This window comes from Salvelinus fontinalis, chromosome 26 (assembly GCF_029448725.1).
Source record: "Salvelinus fontinalis isolate EN_2023a chromosome 26, ASM2944872v1, whole genome shotgun sequence".
In the NCBI taxonomy this organism is placed as follows: domain Eukaryota; kingdom Metazoa; phylum Chordata; class Actinopteri; order Salmoniformes; family Salmonidae; genus Salvelinus; species Salvelinus fontinalis.
In genome coordinates this window covers 22050654-22074642 of record NC_074690.1, presented here as the reverse complement: position 1 = coordinate 22074642, position 23989 = coordinate 22050654, and the positions used below count along the sequence as shown (strand labels likewise).

General features: G+C 44.0%; 1 protein-coding gene across 2 annotated transcripts; it reads left to right on the top strand.

Moving 5' to 3' along the window:
- Nucleotides 1–810: 810 nt before the first annotated feature.
- Nucleotides 811–10126, top strand: LOC129823924 (polypyrimidine tract-binding protein 2-like). Of its 2 annotated transcripts, none has more exons than XM_055883041.1 (14): nt 811–945; nt 1955–1985; nt 2081–2132; nt 2279–2454; nt 2714–2857; nt 3041–3316; nt 3644–3839; nt 4214–4291; nt 4885–5000; nt 6682–6715; nt 7258–7350; nt 7902–8118; nt 8460–8552; nt 8704–10126. In XM_055883041.1, exons 1-14 carry the CDS (start codon nt 938–940, stop codon nt 8831–8833), a joined length of 1644 nt encoding a protein of 547 aa, XP_055739016.1. In that variant the 5' UTR covers nt 811–937; the 3' UTR covers nt 8834–10126. The 2 variants fall into 2 exon arrangements, with proteins under 2 accessions (XP_055739016.1, XP_055739017.1); XM_055883042.1 differs by having other exon boundaries at nt 812–945; nt 8475–8552.
- The last annotated feature ends 13863 nt before the right edge of the window (nt 10127–23989 follow it).

Here is a 23989-nt window from a genome sequence, read left to right as displayed (position 1 = left end):
AATGAAAATAAACCTGGTTTGGGAAATTACGAGTTTCATAAGCATTTGGTTATTTTATGTAATATATTTTTTATGTTTTTAGATCCCAATATCAATATAATTTCCTTGATTATGATCAATCTCAAGGTGCAATTTCAGTATCTTGGCAATACAACAGAAATACATAGATTACTAAAAATACTGATAATCAATGAATTCCTATTAATCCAGTCAAATTCATTGTTGAGTGGAAACTTCAATCCAGGCCTATGTCATACAACTCTCAGCCTTAAAACCTCACAAGTGACAGATTGCATGGGGGCGTAGTAGTATGTGTGTGTGTCTGTGTGTGTGAAATATATTACCCTAAAGTCCTTTCAATAGCAGATTCAGAAACAAAAGGGGTTGCATGCTCTCTGTTCGCTTTGTGACTGGGCCCCATTGCAATGAGTGCACTGAAAGTTGGAACTCAATAACGGTATAATGACACACAGGCTGTGCCATAACCATTGTGGTCTAGGCCTGGGGTGGTGAGAGACCCCATGGCAAGACAATGTAAACCAAATATTTGTTGTTATTTTTTACTGTAAATTGATGAAAGATATGAAGTTGCATTAGTCAAGCATAGGTAGTGAGGTCCAGTGGCTTGTCATTGAGTTGTTTGCTGAAGCTATGGTTGACCTTATAATGACAATAAATGCAACTGCGGGAAAGCTTTGTTTAATAACAATATTTTAAAGCTAATGATTACAGTAGCAAACAATAACACTTGGCTATTTATAATTGATAATAAATGAACCGTCTGTAGATAATCGGCTTTGTTCGGCATTTTCCGTTACTCGGCGCACTTCATGAGAGCATTTGGGAAATTGCAACCATTTTGCTGTCGTGTGGTGTTTCGGAGTGGAGCTGAGATTTAACGAATAAATAAAAACGCGAAATTAGACCCCCTCCGGCAATGGAAAGGTATGTGTTCACGTTTGCACGTTGATCGTGTGCTTAATTATATTCGCGAAAGCTTTTAATGTAACTATCGACGTATCCATTTAATAACGTTAGAAAGCTAACATTAGCTTATTGGGCCGGCCACGTTTGAATTCGTTCTGAGATGGTGGTGGTTAGCCCGCTTGCCACCCATCTTCTTAGCATTGCATTAGCTAGCTAGTACTACCGTATAATTTCACAGCGTGCACCTTGCTACGAAACTAGCTAGCTAACGTAGATATCTAGTTTATAAAGATAGCCAGAGTTTAATGTATTGATTGGTGTATCTATTTAAGAGTTGTTAAACCGAAATTATGCTGCACCAATATTTCTACAATTTCGTTAAGCTCGTTAGCTACTGTTAAGCATTCAATGTCGTGTTTTGGTTAGTTGAGCGCGCACGTACCCCTACGCATTGGTCGGACACGTTTCCTTTGTTTCTTCGGATGAGTTTGGTAGGCACTAGAGTAGCCATCAGATAACGTTACGGTAACTAGCGACCGTTAGTAGCTAACGTTACGGTAAATAGCGACCGTTAGTAGCTAACGTTACGGTAAATAGCGACCGTTAGTAACTAACGTTACGGTAAATAGCGACCGTTAGTAACTAACGTTACGGTAACTAACGACCGTTAGTAGCTAACGTTACTGCTAACGAGTTGGCTGGCAAGGTCTGATACCCGAATGTACTAACGTCGCTACAATTTGCAATGAGCTTTCACGTCAAACAAAATGTAAAGATGACGAATTGTTAGCTACACATTTTAACGAAATGAAATTGCAAGCCAACTACACTCACACTGGTAGTTCTTAACCTTGTGGGTAAACGTTAGCAAACTGGTAACGTTAAGATGGGCGTAGCTAGCAAGCTAACGTTAGCTAACTTGATTGTTAATTGACACCATACATTTTTGCTTCCATTAAGGAATTATACGTTGCTTGCATTGATTTGTGTGCACAACTGATATTCATATTTCCCCTGTCTTTTTCAGCATTGTCAGTGATGTTGCAGTTGGCATGAAGGTAAGTTTGCACTTTCGCACCTGACTTTCAGGATAATTTCATTGATTGGGAAACGAAGTACCAAATACATTTATGTATACATTCATATTTTACAGAGAGGCTCAGATGATTTGAATCTCTACAGCACCAGCCCTAACTCTGTGACTGGTGAGCTCATTTCACTCCCATTCAGTCATACAGAAAAGTAAAGCAATTCACATTATAACATATCCACAGTCAATGGTCCTTGACACATTTTAACAGCTGAGAGGACAGCTGATGGATATATTCATGCATGACGCTTGATTTCACAGATAACGGCAATGACAGCAGTAAGAAACTGAGAGTGGAGGACAGGATGGAGAGTCCCCCTTCCCGCGTGCTCCACATCAGGAAGTTGCCCAGCGAGGTGTCAGAGACAGAGGTCATCGCCCTGGGCCTACCATTCGGCAAGGTCACCAACATCCTCATGCTGAAAGGAAAAAATCAGGTGAGTTAATGTGGGAAGAATTGTTTGAGTTATTTTTCTTAATTAACTTATGGTAGTGGAATGATTTAAGGACAGAATATTGCCTGACCATTTGGCCTTGTCAGTTTTTCTTGGTCAAATGGCCAGGAACAACTCCTACCCAAAGCATGGTTATTTTTTTTAGCTAGAAACAAACTATTTAATACTACACAGTAGTATTGGACATAGAAGGAATTTGTCCATGTTGTCTTTCTTGAAATTTCCTCTGTCGATGTACCAGGCGTTCCTGGAGTTGGGTACGGAGGAGGCGGCTGTTACCATGGTGAACTACTACACGGCGGTGATGCCTCAGGTCCGCAACGTCCCCGTGTTCATCCAGTTCTCTAACCACAAGGAGCTGAAGACAGACAGCACTCTCAACCAGGTGAGATTCTACCCTTCCCAGAAAATACACTTGTGCATGACTAGTAGTGAAGTTCTAGTGTAGACACTGAGAAACAATGGTGTACGAGTGAGCCTTAACTATTGTGACGGTACTTTTTGTTGATTTGCAGACTGTTATTTTTTCCCTTTTCTCCCTCCCTCTTTTTCATACGTACTTACCAAGCGCGCACAGGCTGTCCTCCAGGCCGTGTCGGCAGTGCAGGATGGTGGCTCTCCCAACTCTGACAACAGTACGCTGGACAGTGTTCTAGCCCATGCCCCCAGCCCTGTGCTCAGGATAATCATCGACAACATGTTCTACCCCGTCACTCTGGACGTCCTCCAGCAGATCTTCTCCAAGTTTGGAACAGTCATGAAGATCATCACGTTCACCAAGAACAACCAGTTCCAGGCCCTGCTCCAGTTCAGCGAACCAGTCAACGCCCAGCAAGCCAGACTGGTGAGCAGACAGACAGACCACTTGTGTATTATACATGTGGTCCTCTGTAGTTAAGTTGGTAGAGCAAAGCTCTTGCAACGCCAGGATAGTGGATTCGATTCCCATGGGGCCATCTATGCATAATAAATGTATGCACGCATGACTGTAAGTCGCTTTGGATAAAAGTCTGTTTAATAGCATATTAGTATATTACATTTTTCAGCTCTGTCAATTTACCATGAAGGTTGATAACACTTGCGTTTCTCTCCAGATTATGACAATTATTCAAACAAAAATAAATAAAACTAAAAGCTTACTAAAAGTAATTTCTCTCATCACTTTGTTCAGTCCCTGGACGGCCAGAACATCTACAATTCCTGCTGCACGCTGCGGATCGACTTCTCCAAGCTGGTCAACCTGAACGTCAAGTACAACAATGACAAGAGCCGGGACTACACCCGGCCCGAGCTCCCTGCCGGCGACGGCCAGCCCACAGTAGACCCTGCCATGGCCGCCGCCTATAACAAGGACTCCTCCCTGCTCGGTAAGAACTCTCCATCCATTCTCTCCCCTTTTCTGTCTTCTCTCTCTTTCCAGGCCAGTCAGCTCTCTTTCCTCTGTATAGAAGTCAATACCACTAAGTGTTCTCTCTCAATGGCAGGCTGGGTATGGACTTCTAATGCTTTGTAGAGATAGGAGGACAACAGAAATCCCTACCAGTCCAGTAACACACTGTTAAGTGACGAAGGAACAAGAACATAATGGAAAATGGGTCGCTGTGTGTTATCGACAGTCTGCCATGTTCCAAGCCTAATAAGAGCCTTGTCAATTTGATAAAGCTTTTTTGAGTTCTTCTACATGATTACTACTCTCACCTGCCCCCTTGTATAAGCTTTTCCCTGTACCCCCTCTCCATAGGTACCCCCTCTGGAATGGGAGGGCCCTACTCTAATGGTGGAGGGTTTCAGTCTTCTCTCTCCCTCTCGCAGGGCGGAGGTACCTATGCTTTCCATGATCTTTTCTTTCTTTCACTCTTAAGTCTTAGCTGCTGTGTGTCCATGTCGTCCAGGAGAAAGAGGCAGGAGTAGTTGGAGTGGCACAGCAACCACTCCTGTCGGACCAAGGGGAAAACCCCCTTTTAAAATGGTCTAATAGCATGTTTGACGAGTTTGAAATATCAGTTTGAGAATAACCAAGGATGTCATAATAAAATATGTGATAGGCCATGACATTGGAATAATGGGAGTCTTGCGGTCTTGCGCTATGCAGAAAAAGTTCATTTGTGTGTGTGTATTATGTAAATGCATTCAAATCAAATTTGTTGGTTGCATTTGCATATTTAGCAGATGTTATTGCAGGTGTAGTGAAATGCTTGTGTTCCTAGCTCCAACAGTGCAGTAATATCTAACAATACACACATCTAAAAAGTAAAATAATGGAATTGAGACATATTAGGACGTGCACACGTCTGGTGTGTGGACATGGAATGCACACTGTAACACATGGCTGTGTGGTGTGCTTTGTCTGTGCTTTGTCTGTGCTTGCTCTCTGTCTACCCATTAACGTGCCTGGCCTGGCTGTTCCTCCAGGAGCTATCAATCCAATGAGTGCTGCGGCTGCAGCGGCGGCGGCTGCAGGGAGGATGGCGCTCTCCGGACACTCCGGCTGCAGCGGCGTGCTCCTGGTCAGCAACCTGAATGAAGAGGTGAGTGAGCCCTTTCTCTCTCTCTCCCCTTTACTCTCCTCCTGCAGTATGCAGAGCTCACTCAGATCTATTTCCTCTGACAGTGCCTTGTGCATCATTGTCCTTTGATTCCGACATGGACTTTGAGTAGACGTTTGTGATTCGCGGTATGACTGGTGTAATTTCATGATTGGAAGTGTTCAGGGAAAATGCAGTGGAAAAAGCTCCCCATCTCTACAACTTGGCTATTTAGTCTAACCTTGCATTTTGTTGCACATATAGTCAATACCTTTATGGGATGATCTATTACACCTCATGATCAGTACACAGAAATCTGACATTTCATTTTGTAAGATGGCTACAGCTATATTCAGTGTTGCTCTGCATTCTTTGACTGTTCTTCAAAGCTCTGCTGCACACAACCCATCTAGCTTGGCCTGATGGTGTTAGTACCAGGACAAGTGGATTGTTTCTCTGTCAGGCGTCATTCACCACGAGGTCACCTCCAATGGTTGTGCGTCAGGTCAAGAGATGGAATGGCGACGCATTCTCACATCGGTGCTCATTATTTATGTGAATTTTATATTGGCCTCAGTGCTTGCATATGTTTTCTCTCTGTCTCCATATCCTAAGTCAACTGAACTGCAGTTACTTCTCAGACTCTGTCTTAGTGAATAGAGGGTCTCTTTCTCTTTCTCTGCTATGCATTCCGTGCTAATTTTAACTGCTGTCTCCTAAACTCTTTCTCTCTCTCATTCATGTCAAGTGATAGTCCTTCCTAACTCTCGTTCTTTTCTTTCAAAGCTCTTTCGTTCACACCTGTCTATCCCAATGCCTTTCTCTAAGCTGTCAGTTGGTATGGACTGTGGGGGCTACACCAACCACTCTCACCTTTTTCTCTCATCCACTGTCACTATCTATGCTATATCTATCTATGCTATATCTGTCTATAAATTCTCAACAGAAGTAATCTATCATTTCTCTCCCCAAACACTGGGTTTGTGGACTTGAAAATGTGTTCTGTTTGTGCCATAACTCTGTAAGGTGGTTTTCATGTCTTTACCTGCATGGCTCAAACTCCCCTCCTTTTGAAACTGATGGTGTAGCCCACCTGCTTTAACCAATATGCTTGCATTTCATATGCTAGTAAAGCTACTAAAACCTGAACTTGTGATACTCTTCTGCATGCCCTACCCACATCCTTATCATTAATTATATTGGCTACAAACTAGGCTTTGGTGGCTATGTACTTGTTCTCCCTCTTTGGTGTCAGGTGTAAACATTTGGCACTATTATTTTCTTGTATGTTTAAGATTACCCCCCCACCACCACCACAGCAAACCAAATCCAGCCATTTCTGACCAAACTCCTACATTTTCCAATGTACTGACCTGTTTTTTTATTTATTTACGCCACATTGCTACCCTTCCCTCGTTCCCCCTTTGTGTCCTGTCTGCACCCTGTTACTCCTCCCCCTCCTCACCCATCCTCTACATGTTCATGCTTTGTGCCTGAACAAAAATGTTCCTCCTTGGACCAACTTGCCCCAATTAACTGCCTTGAACCCATGCTCCATGACCACCTCACCATTCTACGGGAAACCACCCTCCGTTATGGATGATCTGTCCATCTTGGCTCTCTACCTCCGACTCTTCTACCTCTCTACCTGTCTTACGCTGCTTGCTCTTCTCTCCTTCTAAAGATGGTTACGCCCCAAAGTCTGTTTACCCTCTTCGGTATGTTATTGTTAGCACTACCTTTTTCATATATACATTTTTTTCCTTTACTCCATCTCCATGTAAAAACAACCTAGCTCTCATTTGATTTCTGATTACTGTTTCCATAGTTGAGGAACTGTTTCATCACATTTTTGTTTAATCGTTCATATTGATTTTAGTTGAGTACATATTATTTTGGCCATCAAGGCCTCCAGTCTCTCTTATTCTCACTCTGAGGCAATTACGTTAATGCATGGTTGATTATTTGGGATGTAGGTTTTTCTGTTCGTTTTTTTCCCATTTCACAAAGCTAGTTAGGGGGGAGGGATTTTATCTGCATATTCTCTCTTCTGTCTATCTTATACGTCTCTTGTTCTAAGACTCGTTGATTGGTTTAAATTATATGGATGATTTCTCCATCCCCTTTTTACGACTCATTTTTAAACTCTGTCTCTGAAGGACTAATGTTGTCCTTAATGGTTCTATCCTCTCCCCTCTGCTCTGCCTTTGCACTCTCCTCTCTCGCTCCCCCCTGCCGTCTGCCTATCATTATAATGAAGGGGTGTACGGTGATGCTCAGCGCGTGAAGATCCTCTACAATAAGAAGGACAGTGCTCTTATCCAGATGTCGGACGGGAACCAGGCCCAGCTCGGTGAGTGGGTTCAGTCACGCCCCGCTTCTGTACCTCTTGTTGAGTTATGGAGTGTTCTTTCAACACCCCCACTTAACTAGCTCCTGTTTGGATTGGTTCCGCTCAATCCCTGTGTTATCCTGCCAGGCCCCTGGCTGCCTTGCTGTTCCTTTCAACAGAATAATAACCTTTTCTGGTAAATCTACAGTTCTTGCTGTGTCTTTGAGTCATACTATGGTTCATTATTTTCCACAATCCCAAAATCATAGTTGAAACTAATTTGAATTGAAAATGTCCTCGGACGATCCTAAAGGGAGTCTTAACATTTCTAATTAAAGGTAGATGAAAAGGATATTTTTTGCATCTGAGCCTCTGTTTTGGATTTATCCCATGGTTTCGACAGTGTGCGGGTCCCTATCCTTTCCATTATCCAGTTTTTGAAACCTATTGGAATTGTTTTTTGAATTAGAACTAAAAGAGAATTTCAAATGAATGGAAGAGAAACACCTCCACATTAAACGCATGAGAAACATGTCACTGTAGCCGTGTTTCCTATGTGCCTGTCCTCTCAGCGATGAGCCACCTGAATGGCCAGAAGATGTACGGAAAGATCATCCGTGTGACGCTTTCCAAGCACCAGGCAGTGCAGCTGCCCAGGGAAGGGCTGGATGACCAGGGCCTAACCAAGGACTTCACCAACTCCCCACTGCACCGGTTCAAGAAGCCCGGCTCCAAGAACTTTCAGAACATCTTCCCTCCTTCCGCCACGCTCCACCTCTCCAACGTCCCGTGAGTTTGTCTAGAGTTTGACTGGATTCTGGCTGTACCATTTCATAAATATATGTTGTGCTAGCTAGGGCATTAGAAGGTTCATTTAAAAATTCCTCAGACGAATCCAGTGTAAGTTTCAGAGTTCCTGAAGGGTCTGTTCTCAGACCTCTACTGTTCTCATTATATATGCTGCCTCTTATGTTGTTTGGCACATTAGCATTGTTTATTTTTGCACCAGTAGTTTGCTGCTGAATTTAGGGGGTTGGGTGTAGTACTGGTAAGATGTTGCAGTACGAGAAGATTGAAGTGTGCTAGTGTATTGACATGGCTGAATTTGCTTACGTTGTGCTCACGATCAGTTTCGGACTTGACAGGGAGGATGTGACGGAGGAGGATCTGCGACTGCTGTTCTCTAACGCTGGTGGCATTGTGAAGGCCTTCAAGTTTTTCCAGTAAGACTGTCTTTTACTGCCTGTAACTTATTATCACATTTAGTCCCAAGCTGGAGCCTTTGAACACCACAGTTGTAATGTGCAGTGATCTTCATAATTTTACCACCTGTGTGTGACTATATGATCACATTTCCTCCCCCGCCCCAAATAGAGGCCACAAAATGGCACTACTCCAGATGTCCACGGTGGAGGAGGCCATCCAGGCCTTGATGGACCTCCACAACTACGACATGGGCAGCAACCACCACCTGAAGGTCTCCTTCTCCAAGTCCACCATCTAGAGGAGCCACGCCACCACAATCCAACCCCCTCCTTGACTAATTTCAATTTGTGGTGCTCACCTGTTCATAGTCCCCACAGGGAATACCATCGTGACCCTCACCTCCTAGGGGGAAACTTCTCAATCAGACAATAATAATTATCAAAAGCCCCCCCACTACTAGTTGTGACGGTAGTTTGTACAATGTCGTTGTTGTAAAACAAGCCCCATCTAGGTCCCCTTATCCCTCTCGATCTTAGTTTGTGTGGTAGGCAAGCTCCCTTTCCATGTTCATCATGAAGAGGAATTGTATTGCCTCTCTTATTAGAATGAATCAGCAAAAATGTGCCTTACTCAGCAAAATATTATCATCGTTTTGCCTCCTTACGGTTCTACAAGTGATTGTCTAGGCACATTCTGTTTGGTTGTTTTCTTTTTGTTTTCTCTCCCTGTGTACATTACTGGATGTTCGCCAGATTTTATAGCTTCGATTTTAAAATATTTTTCATAATGTAGGCGATGGACCTGATTAACGGACGCCCATCTTCAGTTGGTTGGCTTATTTTTAAACAACTCCCCGGGCAGAGCGATTTTTAATTTAACTTTTTTCTCCCCCCCCCCCCCCATGTTGAGGATTACTGTAAAGGCTGACACCATTGTACATTTCACCTGCTGAGGACATTCGCTTAGATGTTCCCTTGCTGTCTGTTTTTCAAACCTTATTTGCATATAGATAATTGTTTGATTTGATTGAAAATGGCAGTGAATTGTTTTGCTCGTGTACTGATAGGTGATGGTAGTAGTGAAGACATGTTTCTGTTGCATGCGTCCAACATCCAGTTAGGCAATGTGGTCATAAGGAAGTATGATTGTACATGAGGATGGGCTGACTGTTGGGGACCAAAGTAAATGTGCCTTTTAGACCTACTTTGATTTATGTTTTCATTTACAAAAACAAATGTGGCTTGTGTTTTGATTCGGGGGGGGACACTAATCAAAGTCAAACCGTCCCCGAATGTTTCTCCTTGATTTCAACGATATTCTGTGTGGTTTTTGGTAAAGGATTTTACCTTTACACCACACCTCCAGTAAAAACTGAACACAAAATACAGTAAATTAAAAAGGTTAGGAATGTGTGGAAAAAGGTTGTATATTTTCTACATTGATTGAGTTTTTACATATAGTTTGGAAAAGGCACAATTAAAAGCTAATTTTCTACCGAGTGAGTCCGTTTGATGGTTCCTGCTATGTGTACCTACTCTGCTTTAACTCTGTAGCATGCTCAATAAACTCTCCTGTAGCTCTATTCACCCTCTTCTGTCTCCTATGCTCTCACTTCCTTTCTCCTCTACACCTCTTACTGCTCTGATATTCTCTGCCCAGGGGGGAAAATACATTTATTTTTGGAACAGGATGGCAATACCAGAAGATGACAATTGGAAATATTAATTAACTTTGAATTTCCCACCCTGGTAACCACTTGCTTTACTAAGATCATCTCTGATTCAACTGTTGCTGTATGTTTTCTAACCCTTTAATTTTCCAGCTATGAACTCCTTCCTCTCTTGTCTAAATCTCACAGGTGAGTACTGTAACGCAATATCTGTTAAAATATAAATGTTATTGAAACTACTGTTTCAGATTCGAACAGCTGTATCCTTCTGGACCATACTCAACCATGCCTAAGATGTCAATCTGGATTCTGCTGTGGGCTGGTTTTTAAATGCCCTAAATTAAATAAAAAACAATCTAGCCTAATAAACTACATGCTTTCCCATGATGTCATGACATTTTTTTTGTCTGAGGTACTGTCCTTGCATAAACCAGGTTCCAACCGCCCTTTTTATGTCAAGTCATTTTGAGGATGCTGGAATTATATTTTGAACAAACGTGTGTATCCCTATAGGAGACTTGAAGTAGCCTAATATTAAAACTTTGTGATGTTGTTTATGCCACAAGTGGTATAACAAATATTTAGTCTATATTGAAGCGTTAGATTCTAGGTGCGTGAGAAATAGAGGGGAGGCACAGCACACTAAGCTTGCCTGAATAACTGGGCCTCCCAGGAGTATATGTGGCCACATTATTATAGGACAACTTGTCAGAATGATGATCTCAGTTTTTAGAAGAAGAAATACAGCCAGTGACCTGCTACTGTGGCTTCCTAGACCTTACAAACTTTTGAGAGTAGACCCACAACTGATCCAAATGGAATGAAACGTTCAAATTACAGAGCTTTTGCATCGTTATTCAAATGACATTTTCACCGCAGCCTAGAGTATAATTTTGTACTCACTTGAAAACAATAATACAATTATTCATTGCATTGTGGTGTTGTAAGCTACTATAGTCTAGGAAGGATAATTGTATTGTCCCTAAACAAGATCAATAGGGGAGCTTTTTGAGCTGAGTGTTTCATGTCCTCACTGTTCTTTCATGCGCAATAATGCACCTGGCGTGCCTATCAGCTATTCCTATCTGTTGTCTTCATATTGGAAATGTATGAAGCTTTGAATGATTCTATGTGTGGTATGATTGCTAGATAGCCTATTGCAGATCTGGACAAATGATCCACCTACCATTATTGTCACTATGAATTGTGGATAGAGGGCAGGATAGACAGACTTGTAAACTATATTGACCTGTGGTAAAAGTAAAAGTTAAAGATTCAAGCAGATGAGTAAATGTGGCTAGGATGGAAGAAATGATATAGTAAAAGAGAAAATGTAAAGCAGGGAGAAAACACTACCCTCCCATGTGCCCAATCAACAATACAAAAAATACCCCCCACAATACATTTGGAACTGTCCCTTAGTGGAACTGCCTCTGGTGTGGTCTCCATTGCAAAATAACAAAATCCCAAAGAGCCAATCGTTATGTTCAGTCCAGTCGCAAATCGAATAAATGTAAGCGGGGTGCAGTTAGGCCAATGTGTACCTTACCAATTTCACAATATCAAGGTAATTTCCCAAAGATTATAAAACATTTATCTAAGACAAAGATGTTCATGGCACCATCTTGACTTGGGGAAATTGCTGGCAGTCTCAATAGTTGTCAAAGACTGAATAATTCAACATGCCTTTGACAAGGGTTTATTTAATTAGTGCTGACCTCTGTCTCTCACATAATGTCCACAGGGGTGAGACAGGTGCCCCTGTTTTTATACGGTCTATGGACAGGTGTCACGACATTGGATGCAGGTCAACTTCTCATTTTCAATTAATAGTGTGTGTGTTCAGGTGCATTGGTGAAGCATGAGAGGAGTGTTAAAGGTTATATGGTCAATTTCATTTCCACACTAGTTAATCCAGGAAACTGAAATTCAATTCATACATCAAAATATCCTAATAAGTTATGGGGGTCTTTAAAGGTCTTTAACTGAATGTCAGTTTAATTGCTTGAATTAAAATTCATAGACTGGAATTGAACCCCTACCCTGATGTTTAACCCAGTAGACTCTGATAATACCTTTCATCAGTGGCTACATTCTGAGCTGGTGTGTAGAAAGACAAAAAAGCATAAATGTACTTACCTTGTGGTTTCACAGAATCCATAAATGTAAGGTGGACAAGCGTTCATCTGATCAACCCTCATTTTTTATTTAAAACACTGCATGCATTTATTCACAGATTAAAGCTGAAACTCGGTGACTGCCCCCATTTTCTAAATCAAATTGACTGTTATCTATATGCAAATGACTCGCCTCATACGTAGTTTCAATAATTAATTTGGATGACGGTTGACACTGGGGCCAGGAAGTCTTTTGTCCCACTAGATAACCTGCCCAAGCTGCCTCTCCGCTCCAATCGGAAACAATTAGCCGGTTGGAGACACGAGCTCAGTTCCCATGTTGCTGGTGTCCTCCTGTATAGCTGATCTATGAAAAGAGGACTGTATCGCTCTGTAGTACTGTCTTTTGGTCTTTGGGATGCCCCATTAATACTGTATCGATATAGTATTTTCATGGGCACCTTTCCTTCAGGATTTCCTAACAGGGGAACAGAACATGTACAGTATATATACGATGCCATTGGGAAAGGATCGAAGAACATTAATTTTCCATAGTGAACTCGGCGCATCTTAAAGCGAGCGCTTTCAACTGTCTTAATGAATCAATGAAAAGACATAATGGAGAAGATAAAATTATAATATCTATAGAAAGAGGGGGGTGGGGGGTGAATATAATGATGGACTCCTTGCTAATATGTATAAGTAAATAAAAATACAAATTCTGACAGTTATTGTCACTAACTGTCCCAAACCTTTGGCAAGCTGTTATAAAGTGTGCTTCTGTTATACTGTATATACAGTGCATTCGGAAAGTATTCAGGCCCCTTGACTTTTTCCACATTTTGTTACGTTACAGCCTTATTCTAAAATGTATTAAATCGTTTTTTCCCCCTCATCAATCTACACAATACCCCATAATGAAAGCAAAAACACGTTTTTTAAATTTGGCAAATGTAATTTAAAAAAACTGAAATATCACATTCACATAAGTATTCAGTCCCATTACTTTGTACTTTGTTGATTCACCTTTGGCAGCGATTACAGCCTCGGGTCTTCTTGGGTATGACGCTACAAGGTTGCCACACCTGTAGTTGGGAAATTTCTCCCATTCTCTGCAGATCCTCTCAAGCTCTGTCAAGTTGGATAGGGAGCGTTGCTGCACAGCTATTTTCAGATCTCTCCAGAGATGTTTGATCAGGTTCAAGTCCAGGCTCTGGCTGGGCCACTCAAGGACATTCAGAGAGTTGTCCCGAAGCCGCTCCTGCGTTGTCTTGGCTGTGTGCTTAGGGTCATTGTCCTGTTGGAAGGTGAACCTTTGCCCTAGTCTGAGGTCCTGAGCTCTCTGGAGCAGGTTTTCATCAAGGATCTCTCTCTACTTTTCTCCGTTCATCTTTCCCTCGATCCTGATTAGTTTCCCAGTCCCTGCCGCTAAAAAACATCCCCACAGCATGATGCTGCCACCACCATGCTTCACTTTTGGGATGGTGCCAGGTTTCGACCAGATGTGACGCTTGGCATTCAGGCCAAAGAGTTCAATCTTGGTTTAATCAGACCATAGCATCTTGTTTCTCATGGTCTGAAAGTTCTTTAGGTGCCTTTTGTCAAACTCCAAGCGGGCTGTCATGTGCCTTTTACTGAGGAGTTTTTTAAAATTTATTTTAAATTTCACCCTTATTTAACCAGGTAGGCTAGTTGAGAACAAGTTCTCATTTGCAACTGCGACCTGGCCAAGATAAAGCATAGCAGTGTGAACAGACAACAACACAGAGTTACACATGGAGTAAACAATAAACAAGTCAATAACATAGTAGAAAAGAAAAAAAAGAATCTATATACAATGTGTGCAAAAGGCATGAGGAGGTAGGCAATAAATAGGCCATAGGAGCGAATAATTACAATTTAGCAGATTAACACTGGAGTGAATAATCATCAGATGATCATGTACAAGTAGAGATACTGGTGTGCAAAAGAGCAGAAAAGTAAATAAATAAAAACAGTATGGGGATGAAGTAGGTAAATTGGGTGGGCTATATACCGATGGACTATGTACAGCTGCAGCGATCGGTTAGCTGCTCAGATAGCAGATGTTTAAAGTTGTTGAGGGAGATAAAAGTCTCCAACTTCAGAGATTTTTGCAATTCGTTCCAGTCGCAGGCAGCAGAGAACTGGAAGGAAAGGCGGCCAAATGAGGTTTTGGCTTTAGGGAGGATCAGTGAGATACTCCTGCTGGAGCGCGTGCTACGGGTGGGTGTTGACATCGTGACCAGTGAACTGAGATAAGGCGGCACTTTACCTAGCATAGCCTTGTAGATGACCTGGAGCCAGTGGGTCTGACGACGAACATGTAGCGAGGGCCAGCCGACTAGAGCATACAGGTCGCAGTGGTGGGTGGTATAAGGTGCTTTAGTAACAAAACGGATGGCACTGTGATAAACTGCATCCAGTTTGCTGAGTAGAGTATTGGAAGCTATTTTGTAGATGACATCGCCGAAGTCGAAGATCGGTAGGATAGTCAGTTTTACTAGGGTAAGTTTGGCGGCGTGAGTGAAGGAGGCTTTGTTGCGAAATAGAAAGCTGACTCTAGATTTGATTTTGGATTGGAGATGTTTGATATGAGTCTGGAAGGAGAGTTTACAGTCTAGCCAGACACCTAGGTACTTATAGATGTCCACATATTCTAGGTCGGAACCATCCAGGGTGGTGATGCTAGTCGGGCGTGCGGGTGCAGGCAGCGAACGGTTGAAAAGCATGCATTTGGTTTTACTAGAGTTTAAGAGCAGTTGGAGGCCACGGAAGGAGTGTTGTATGGCATTGAAGCTCGTTTGGAGGTTAGATAGCACAGTGTCCAACGAAGGGCCAGAAGTATACAGAATGGTGTCGTCTGCGTAGAGGTGGATCAGGGAATCGCCCGCAGCAAGAGCAACATCATTGATATATATACAGAGAAAAGAGTCGGCCCGATAATTGAACCCTGTGGTACCCCCATAGAGACTGCCAGAGGACCGGACAACATGCCCTCCGATTTGACACACTGAACTCTGTCTGCAAAGTAGTTGGTGAACCAGGCAAGGCAATCATTAGAAAAACCGAGGCTACTGAGTCTGCCGATAAGAATATGGTGATTGACAGAGTCGAAAGCATTGGCCAGGTCGATGAAGACGGCTGCACAGTACTGTCTTTTATCGATGGCGGTTATGATATCGTTTAGTACCTTGAGTGGCTACCGTCTGTCCACTCTTACATAAAGGACTTATTGGTTGAGTGTTGCAGAGATTGTTGTCCTTCTGGAAGGTTCTCCCATCTCAACAGAGGATCTCTGGAGCTCTGTCAGAGTGACCATTGGCGTCTTGCTCACCTCCCTGACCAAGGCCCTTCTCCCCCGATTGCTAAGTTTGGCCGGGTGGCCAGCTCTTGGTTGTTCCAAACTTCTTCCATTTAAGAATAATGGAGGCCATTGTATTCTTGGGGACCTTCAATGCTACAGAAATGTTTTGGTACCCTTCCCAGATCTGTGCCTCAACACAATCCTGTCAGGGTTTGATCAGTAACCATGGTCAAATAATTTGCCGTGGTGTACTGTCAGGCCAGATAGCACTGTTTTGTTTCCCAATAGGTGATGTAGTTCTGTTTTAACTGTGTTGTAATGTGGTTTATTTATGTTTGGATGTTCTGGTTCTGAGGGTTCAGTGTGTTAGTACAACAGGTTTATTCGGTGCTGAGTCTTCAGTGTGTTAGTACAACAGGTTTTTGAACTCAGCCCCAGGACCAGCTGGATGAGGGGATTTGTTTCTTTGCTCAGCTCTTGGCATTTTTTTTTGCCCTTATTTTACTAGGTAAGTTGACTGAGAATTGAGCCAATTGGAAGCTGGGGATGATTAGGTGGCCATGATGGTACGAGGGCCAGATTGAGAATTTAGCCAGGACACCGGTTGAACACCCCTACTCTTAGGTATCATGGGATTTTAAATTACCACAGAGATTCAAGACATCTGTGTAACAGCCAATTTGAAAGACAGAACCCTACACAGGGCAATGTCTCCAATCACTGCCTGGGATATTTCCAAAACTTTCTCTCTCAGTTCATATACTGCCTCATTTAGGTGTCCAGTTGAGCTTATTTTTAAACCTAAGTAATTGTGTGTGCAGTATATTTTGAACCAATTAAGAACTTTGGTCTAATTCCCTGATATCTGGATCTCTGGAAAATCCTTATTTTTGGGGTTTCCTGCTAGCTAGGGCCCAGGTCTGGCAGTGTGCTGTGGGTGACAGCAAGCACAGGTCATTTGCGAAGAGCAAGCTTTTAACTTCTGAGTTTGTGGTGACTAACACCAGGGGCTGAGGATTTCTCTAGAATAGTGGCCATTTCTTTTATGTAAATATTGAAGAGCGCAGGGCTGAGATTGCAACCCTGGTGAAGGCCTTGCCCCTGGGCCCCACTCCTGGTTGAAGAATTCTGTCATTTTTTAGCCAGTTTTGATGCTGCACGTATTACCAGTAAACATTGATTTAACTATGTAATATGTTTTACCCCCTACACAACATTCAATAGAATCAAATGCTTTTTGGAAGTCAATAAAGCAAGCATACATTTTGGTTTTGGTGGACATGTTTATCTATCAGGGTGTATATGGTGTAACAGTCGTGCAATATTTTGGTATACAGTACCAGTCAAAAGTTTGCACACACCTACTCATTCAAGGGTTTTTCTTTATTTTTACCATTTTATACTTTGTAGAATAATAGTGAAGACACCAAAACTATGAAATAACACATATGGAATCATATAGTAACCAAAAAACAAATCAAAATATATTTTAAATTCTTCAAAGTAGCCACAATTTGCCTTGATGACAGCATTGCACACCCTTGGCATTCTCTCAACCAGCTTCACCTGGAATGCTTTTCCAACAGTCTGAAGGAGTTCCCACTATCCTGAGCTGCTTTTCCTTCACTCTGTGGTCCAACTCATCCCAAACCATCTCAATTGTGGAGGCCAGGTCATCTGATTCAGCACTCCATCACTCTCCTTTTTGGTCAAATAGCCCTTACATAGCCTGAAGGTTTGTTGGGTAGTTGTCCTGTTGAAAAACAAATGATAGTCCCACTAAGCGCAAACCAGATAGTTTTGATGTCTTCACTATTATTATATAAAAATAAAGAAACCCTTGAATGAGTAGGTGTGTCCAAACTTTTGACTGGTACTGTAAATCCAATTAGGCTTTAACCCAATACACTGTGCTTATTAAGGAAGTTTAGAAGTCTTACATTTATATTACTACAGAAAACCTTCCCCAGGTTACTATTTGCACAAACGCCTTGGGAATTGTTAGGGTCAAATGTATCTCTGTTCTTAAAGATTGGGGTCTCTCCATCTCTCAACCTGTTTCTCTCCCTCCCTCCCTCTCTTCTCTCCCTGTGCTGCTGACAGTGTGCAGCTGAGAGATTTTTTCTTCTGTTAAAGTAATTACCTCCATTAATATCTATCAGGGGATCACCATTTACTTAACAGCTGTTTCAGGCAGGCCTTTTAAAAGGGAAAAACATATCCTGTGTACCACACAGCAGAGTCTTGGACTTGAAATAGCAGAGCAAACCTTAAATGCCTGAGACTGGTTGTGTATACCATGTTTTGGAGCCGATGCTTAGAAAATCCTATTTCCTGTACTTCCACAGGACTTGTTGAGTATTGTGTTCACCCCTGGAAATGTGTCAGGACAATACAGAATAATTACCACATTGATGAAAGCGCTTGTTTTGCCAATATCCTTAATTGGTCATTAATTAGTGTAAGGAAAGGAGGTTAGCTTCATGAGGGGTACTCATGCCAAACCCTCTCCACTATGTTTGGCTGACCTACTGATACCCTCCTGTTTGGTCTTGCCAATCCCCTGGCACACATCACTGCCTGCCGTGCCCGCTCCATAGAGCTCTCCGGTGGGCATAAGTCCTGGCATGGCTACAGACCCAGAGCTAGGACCAAATCAAACGGACGAGGTGGCATTGAGGAGTTGTTGTTGGATGCCCCTACTATAGATGTATTAGATGCCCTGCCATGGATGCTCTAGCTTGCTCCAACAGACCGATTTAATTAAGTGAACAAGCATCCACGTTCTGCTTGGGATGGATGGGATGGGATCAAGTATTGCTGGGCTTAATGGTAGGAAAGATGAAATGGCATAATTGGATTGTAACATTTTTACAATACAGTTAAAACTAAACAGAGAGGTGCGTGATTTAAAGTCAATCCGTATCGTTGTGTTACATAGTGATTGAAATTTAAAAGCAGTAGCAAATCAAATCACATTTGATTTGTTACAGACACGTGTTGTCACAATCGTCATTATGAATGGACCAAAGTGCAGCGTGCATAGATTTTCCTTTATTAAATGAACACCGAAGAAAAACAACAAAATACCAAACGAAACGTGAAGCTAATAATAGTGCTGACATGCAACTATCCATAGACAAGATCCCACAAAGCACAAAGGAGCTTAGGGCTGCCTAAATATGATCCCCAATCAGAGACAACGATAAACAGCTGCCTCTGATTGGGAACCACAACAGGCCAACATCGACATACAAACACCTAGATGACCTACCCTAGTCACACCCCGACCCAACCAACATAGAGAATAAAAAGCTCTCTATGGTCAGGGCGTGACACGTGTTTAGCAGATGTTATTGCGGGTGTAGCGAAATGCTTGTGCTTCTAGCTCTAACAGTGCAGTAATATCTAACATTAATATCTAACAATTTCACAATAATACACACAAATCTAAAGGAATGGAATTAAGAATATATAAATATTTGGGTGAGCAATGTCAGAGCGGCATAGACTAAGATACAGTAGAATAGGATAGAATATAGTACATACATATGAGATGAGTAATGCCAAATATGTAAACATTATTAAAGTGACTAGTGTTCCATTATTGAAGTGGCCCATTATTAAAGTGGCCAGTGATTCCAAGTCAATGTATATAGGGCAGCAGCCTCTAATGTGCTAGTGATGGCTATTTAACAGTACTTAACAATCTGATGGCCTTGAGATTGAAGCTGTTTTTCAGTCTCTTGTTCCCAGCTTTGATGCACCTGTACTGACCTCGCCTTCTGGTTAAGAGCGGGGTGAACAGACAGTGGCACGGGTGGTTGTTGTCCTTGATGATCTTTTCCAAACACTGTCTGTGTGGGTGGACCATTTAAGTTTCTCAGTGATGTGTACGCAGAGAAACGTGAAGCTTTCCACCTTCTCCGATGCGGTCCCGTCGATGTGGATAGGGCCGTGTTCCCTCTGCTATTTCCTGAAGTCCACATTCAGCTCCAATCTTTTGTTGATGTTGGGTGAGAGGTTATTTTCCTGGCACCACTCTCCCAGGGCCCTCACATCCTCCCTGTAGGCTGTCTCGTCATTGTTGGTAATCAAGCCTACTTCTGTAGTGTCGTCTGCAAACTTGATGATTGAGTTGGAGGCGTGCGTGGCCACACAGTCATGGGTGAACAGAAGGTACAGGAGGGGGCTGAGCACGCATCCTTGTGGGGCCCCAGTGTTGAGTATCAGCGAAGTGGAGGTGTTTTTTCATAGCTTCATCACCTGGGGGCAGCCCATCAGGAAGTTCAGGAACCAGTTGCACAGGGCGGGGTTCAGACCCAGGGCCTCAAGCTTAATGATGAGCTTAGAGGGTACTATGGTGTTGAATGCTGAGCTATAGTCAATGAACAGCATTCTTACATATAGTTGAAGTCGGAAGTTTACATACACCTTCGCCAAATACATTTAAACTCAGCTTTGAACAATTCCTGACATTTAATCCTAGTAACGAATCCCTGTCTTAGGTCAGTTAGGATCACCACTTCATTTTAAGAATGTGAAATGTCAGAATAATAGTAGAGAGACTGATTTATTTCAGCTTTTCTTTCTTTCATCACATTCCCAGTGGGTCAGAAGTTTACATACACTCCATTAGTATTTGGTAGCACTGCCTTTAAATTGTTTAACTTGGGATAAACATTTTGGGTAGCCTTCCACAAGCTTCCCACAGTACATTGGGTGTATTTTGGCCCATTCCTACTGACAGAGCTGGTGTAACTGAGTCGGGTTTGTAGGCCTCCTTGCTCGCACACACTTTTTCAGTTCTGCCCACACATTTTCTATGGGTTTGAGGTCAGGGCTTTGTGATGGCCACTCCAATACCTTGACTTTGTTGTCCTTAAGCCATTTTGCCACAACTTTGGAAGTATGCCTGGGGTCATTGTTCATTTGGAAGACCCATTTTCAGCCAAGCTTTAACTTCCTGACTGATGTCTTGAGATGTTGCTTCAATATATCCACATAATTTCCCCGCCTCATGATGCCATCTGTTTTGTGAAGTGCACCAGTCCCTCCTGCAGCAAAGCACCCCGACAACATGATGCTGCCACCCCCGTGCTTCATGGTTGGGATGGTGTTCTTCAGCTTGCAAGCATCCCCCTTTTTCCTCCAAACATAACGATGGTCATTATGGCCAAACAGTTCTATTTTTGTTTCATCAGACCAGAGGACATTTCTCCAAAAAGTAAGATCTTTGTCCCCATGTGCAGTTGCAAACCGTAGTCTGGCTATTTTATGGCGGTTTTGGAGCAGTGGCTTCTTCCTTGCTGAGCGGCCTTTCAGGTTATGTCGATATAGAACTCGTTTTACTGTGGATATAGATACTTTTGTACCCATTTCCGCTAGCATCTTCACAAGGTCATTTGCTGTTTTTCTGGGATTGATTTGCACTTTTCGCACCAAAGTACGTTCATCTCTAGGAGACAGAACGCGTCTCCTTCCTGAGCGGTATCATGGCTGTAACGGTTCTCCTCTTCCTCTTCATCCGAAGAGGAGGAGCATGGATTGAACCAAGACGCAGCGTGATACTTAGACATGATGTTTAATAAACAAAACAGAAAACACGAACGAACACTTGAAGTTACAAAACAAATAAACGATGTAGACAGACCTGAACGACGAACTCACATGAAACACGAAGAACGCATGAACACAAAAACTGCCTACATAAAACGAACGAACAAACAAAACCGAAACAGTCCCATGTGGAGCAAAGACATACACAGACACAGGAGACAACCACCCACAACAAACAATGTGAAACAACCTACCTTAATATGACTCTCAATTAGAGGAAACGCCAAATACCTGCCTCTAATTGAGAGCCATACCAGGCAACCCTTAAACAAACATAGAAACAGAAAACATAGACTGCCCACCCAAACTCACGTCCTGACCAACTAACACATACAAAACTAACAGAAAACAGGTCAGGAACGTGACATAACCCCCCCCTCAAGGTGTGTACTCCGAACGCACCACCAAAAGTCTAGGGGAGGGTCAGGGTGGGCGTCTGACCACGGTGGTGGCTCAGGCTCTGGGCGAGGTCCCCACCCCACCATAGTCAATCCCAGCTTACGCCCCCTTAAAATGACCAGCCTCTTATTACACCTACTTAACTTAATAGGTAACTTCAAAATAAGGGGCAGCACCAGGATAAGGTAGCTCAAGACAGAGAGGTAGGTCAAGATAGAGAGGTAGCTCAGGATAGAGGGGCAACTCCGAACTGAAGAGCAGCTCCGGACAGAGAGACAGCTCTGGACTGAGGGGCAGTTCTGGACACCTGGCAGCTCTGGACGCTCATGACTAGCTGACGGCTCTGGACGCTCATGGCTGGCTGACGGCTCTGGACGCTCATGGCTGGCTGACGGCTCTGGATGCTCATGGCTGGCTGACGGCTCTGGACGCTCATGGCTGGCTGACGGCTCTGGACGCTCATGGCTCGCTGGCGGCTCTGGCAGATCCTGTCTGGTTGGCGGCTCTGGCAGATCCTGTCTGGTTGGCGGCTCTGGCAGATCCTGTCTGGTTGGCGGCTCTGGCAGATCCTGTCTGGTTGGCGGCTCTGGCAGATCCTGTCTGGTTGGCGGCTCTGGCAGATCCTGGTCTGACGAATGGCTCTAGCGGCTCCTGACTGACTAACGGCTCTGACGGCTCGGGACAGACGGGCGGCTCTAATGGCTCGGGACAGACGGATGGCTCTGACGGCACTGGGCAGACTGATGGCTCAGACGGCACTGGGCAGACGGATGGCTCAGACGGCACTGGGCAGACGGATGGCTCAGACGGCACTGGGCAGACGGATGGCTCAGACGGCACTGGGGAGACGGATGGCTCAGATGGCGCTGGTGAGACGGATGGCTCTGGCCGGATGAGACGCACTGAAGACCTGGTGCGTGGTGCCAGAACTGGAGGCACCGGGCTAAGGACACACACCTTCATGCTAGTGCGGGGAGCAGGGACAGGGCACACTGGACTCTCAAAGCGTACTATTTTCCTGGTGCGTGGTACCGGCACTGGTGGCACCGGGCTGAGGGCACGCACATCAGGACGAGTACGGGGAGAAGGAACAGTGTGTACAGGGCTCTGGAGACGCACAGGTGGCTTAGTGCGTGGTGCCGGAACTGGAGGCACTGGGCTGGAGACATGCACCATAGGAAGAGTGCGTGGAGGAGGAACGGGGCTCTGAAAACGCACTGGAAGCCTGGTGCGTGGTGTAGGCACTGGTGGTACTGGGCTGGGGCCGGGAGGTAACGCCGGAAATACCGGACCGTGCAAGCGTACTGGCTCCCTTGAGCATTGAGCCTGCCCAACCTTACCTGGTTGAATGCTCCCCGTCGCCCGACCAGTGCGGGGAGGTGGAATAACCCGCACCGGGCTATGTAGGCGAACCGGGGACACCATGCATAAGGCTGGTGCAATGTATGCCGGCCCGAGGAGACGCACTGGTGGCCAGATATGTAGGGCCGGCTTCATGACATCCGGCTCAATACTCAATCTAGCCCTGCCAGTGCGGGGAGGTGGAATAACCCGCACCGGGCAATGCACACGTACAGGAGACACCGTGCGCTCTACTGCGTAACACGGCGTCTGCCCGTACTCCCGCTCTCCACGGTTAGCCTGGGAAGTGGGCGCAGGTCTCCTACCTGCCCTTGGCCCACTACCTCTTAGCCCCCCCCCCCCCCCCCCCAAGAAATTTTTGGGGTTTCTTCACGGGCGTCCGTGCTAGCCGCGTACCTTCATAAATCCGGTCTCTCTCTCCCGTTGCCTCCGCTCTCCTAATCGCCTCCAGTTGTTCCCATGGAAGGCGATCTCTTCCAGCTCGGATCTCCTCCCATGTGTAGCAACCTTTTCCATTTAACACGTCCTCCCATGTCCACTGCTCGAACTCACGCTGCTTGGCTCTGGATCGGTGGGTGGTTCTGTAACGGTTCTCCTCTTCCTCTTCATCCGAAGAGGAGGAGCATGGATTGAACCAAGACGCAGCGTGATACTTAGACATGATGTTTAATAAACAAAACAGAAAACACGAACGAACACTTGAAGTTACAAAACAAATAAACGATGTAGACAGACCTGAACGACGAACTCACATGAAACACGAAGAACGCATGAACACGAAAACTGCCTACATAAAACGAACAAACAAACAAAACCGAAACAGTCCCATGTGGCGCAACGACATACACAGACACAGGAGACAACCACCCACAACAAACAATGTGAAACAACCTACCTTAATATGACTCTCAATTAGAGGAAACGCCAAACACCTGCCTCTAATTGAGAGCCATACCAGGCAAC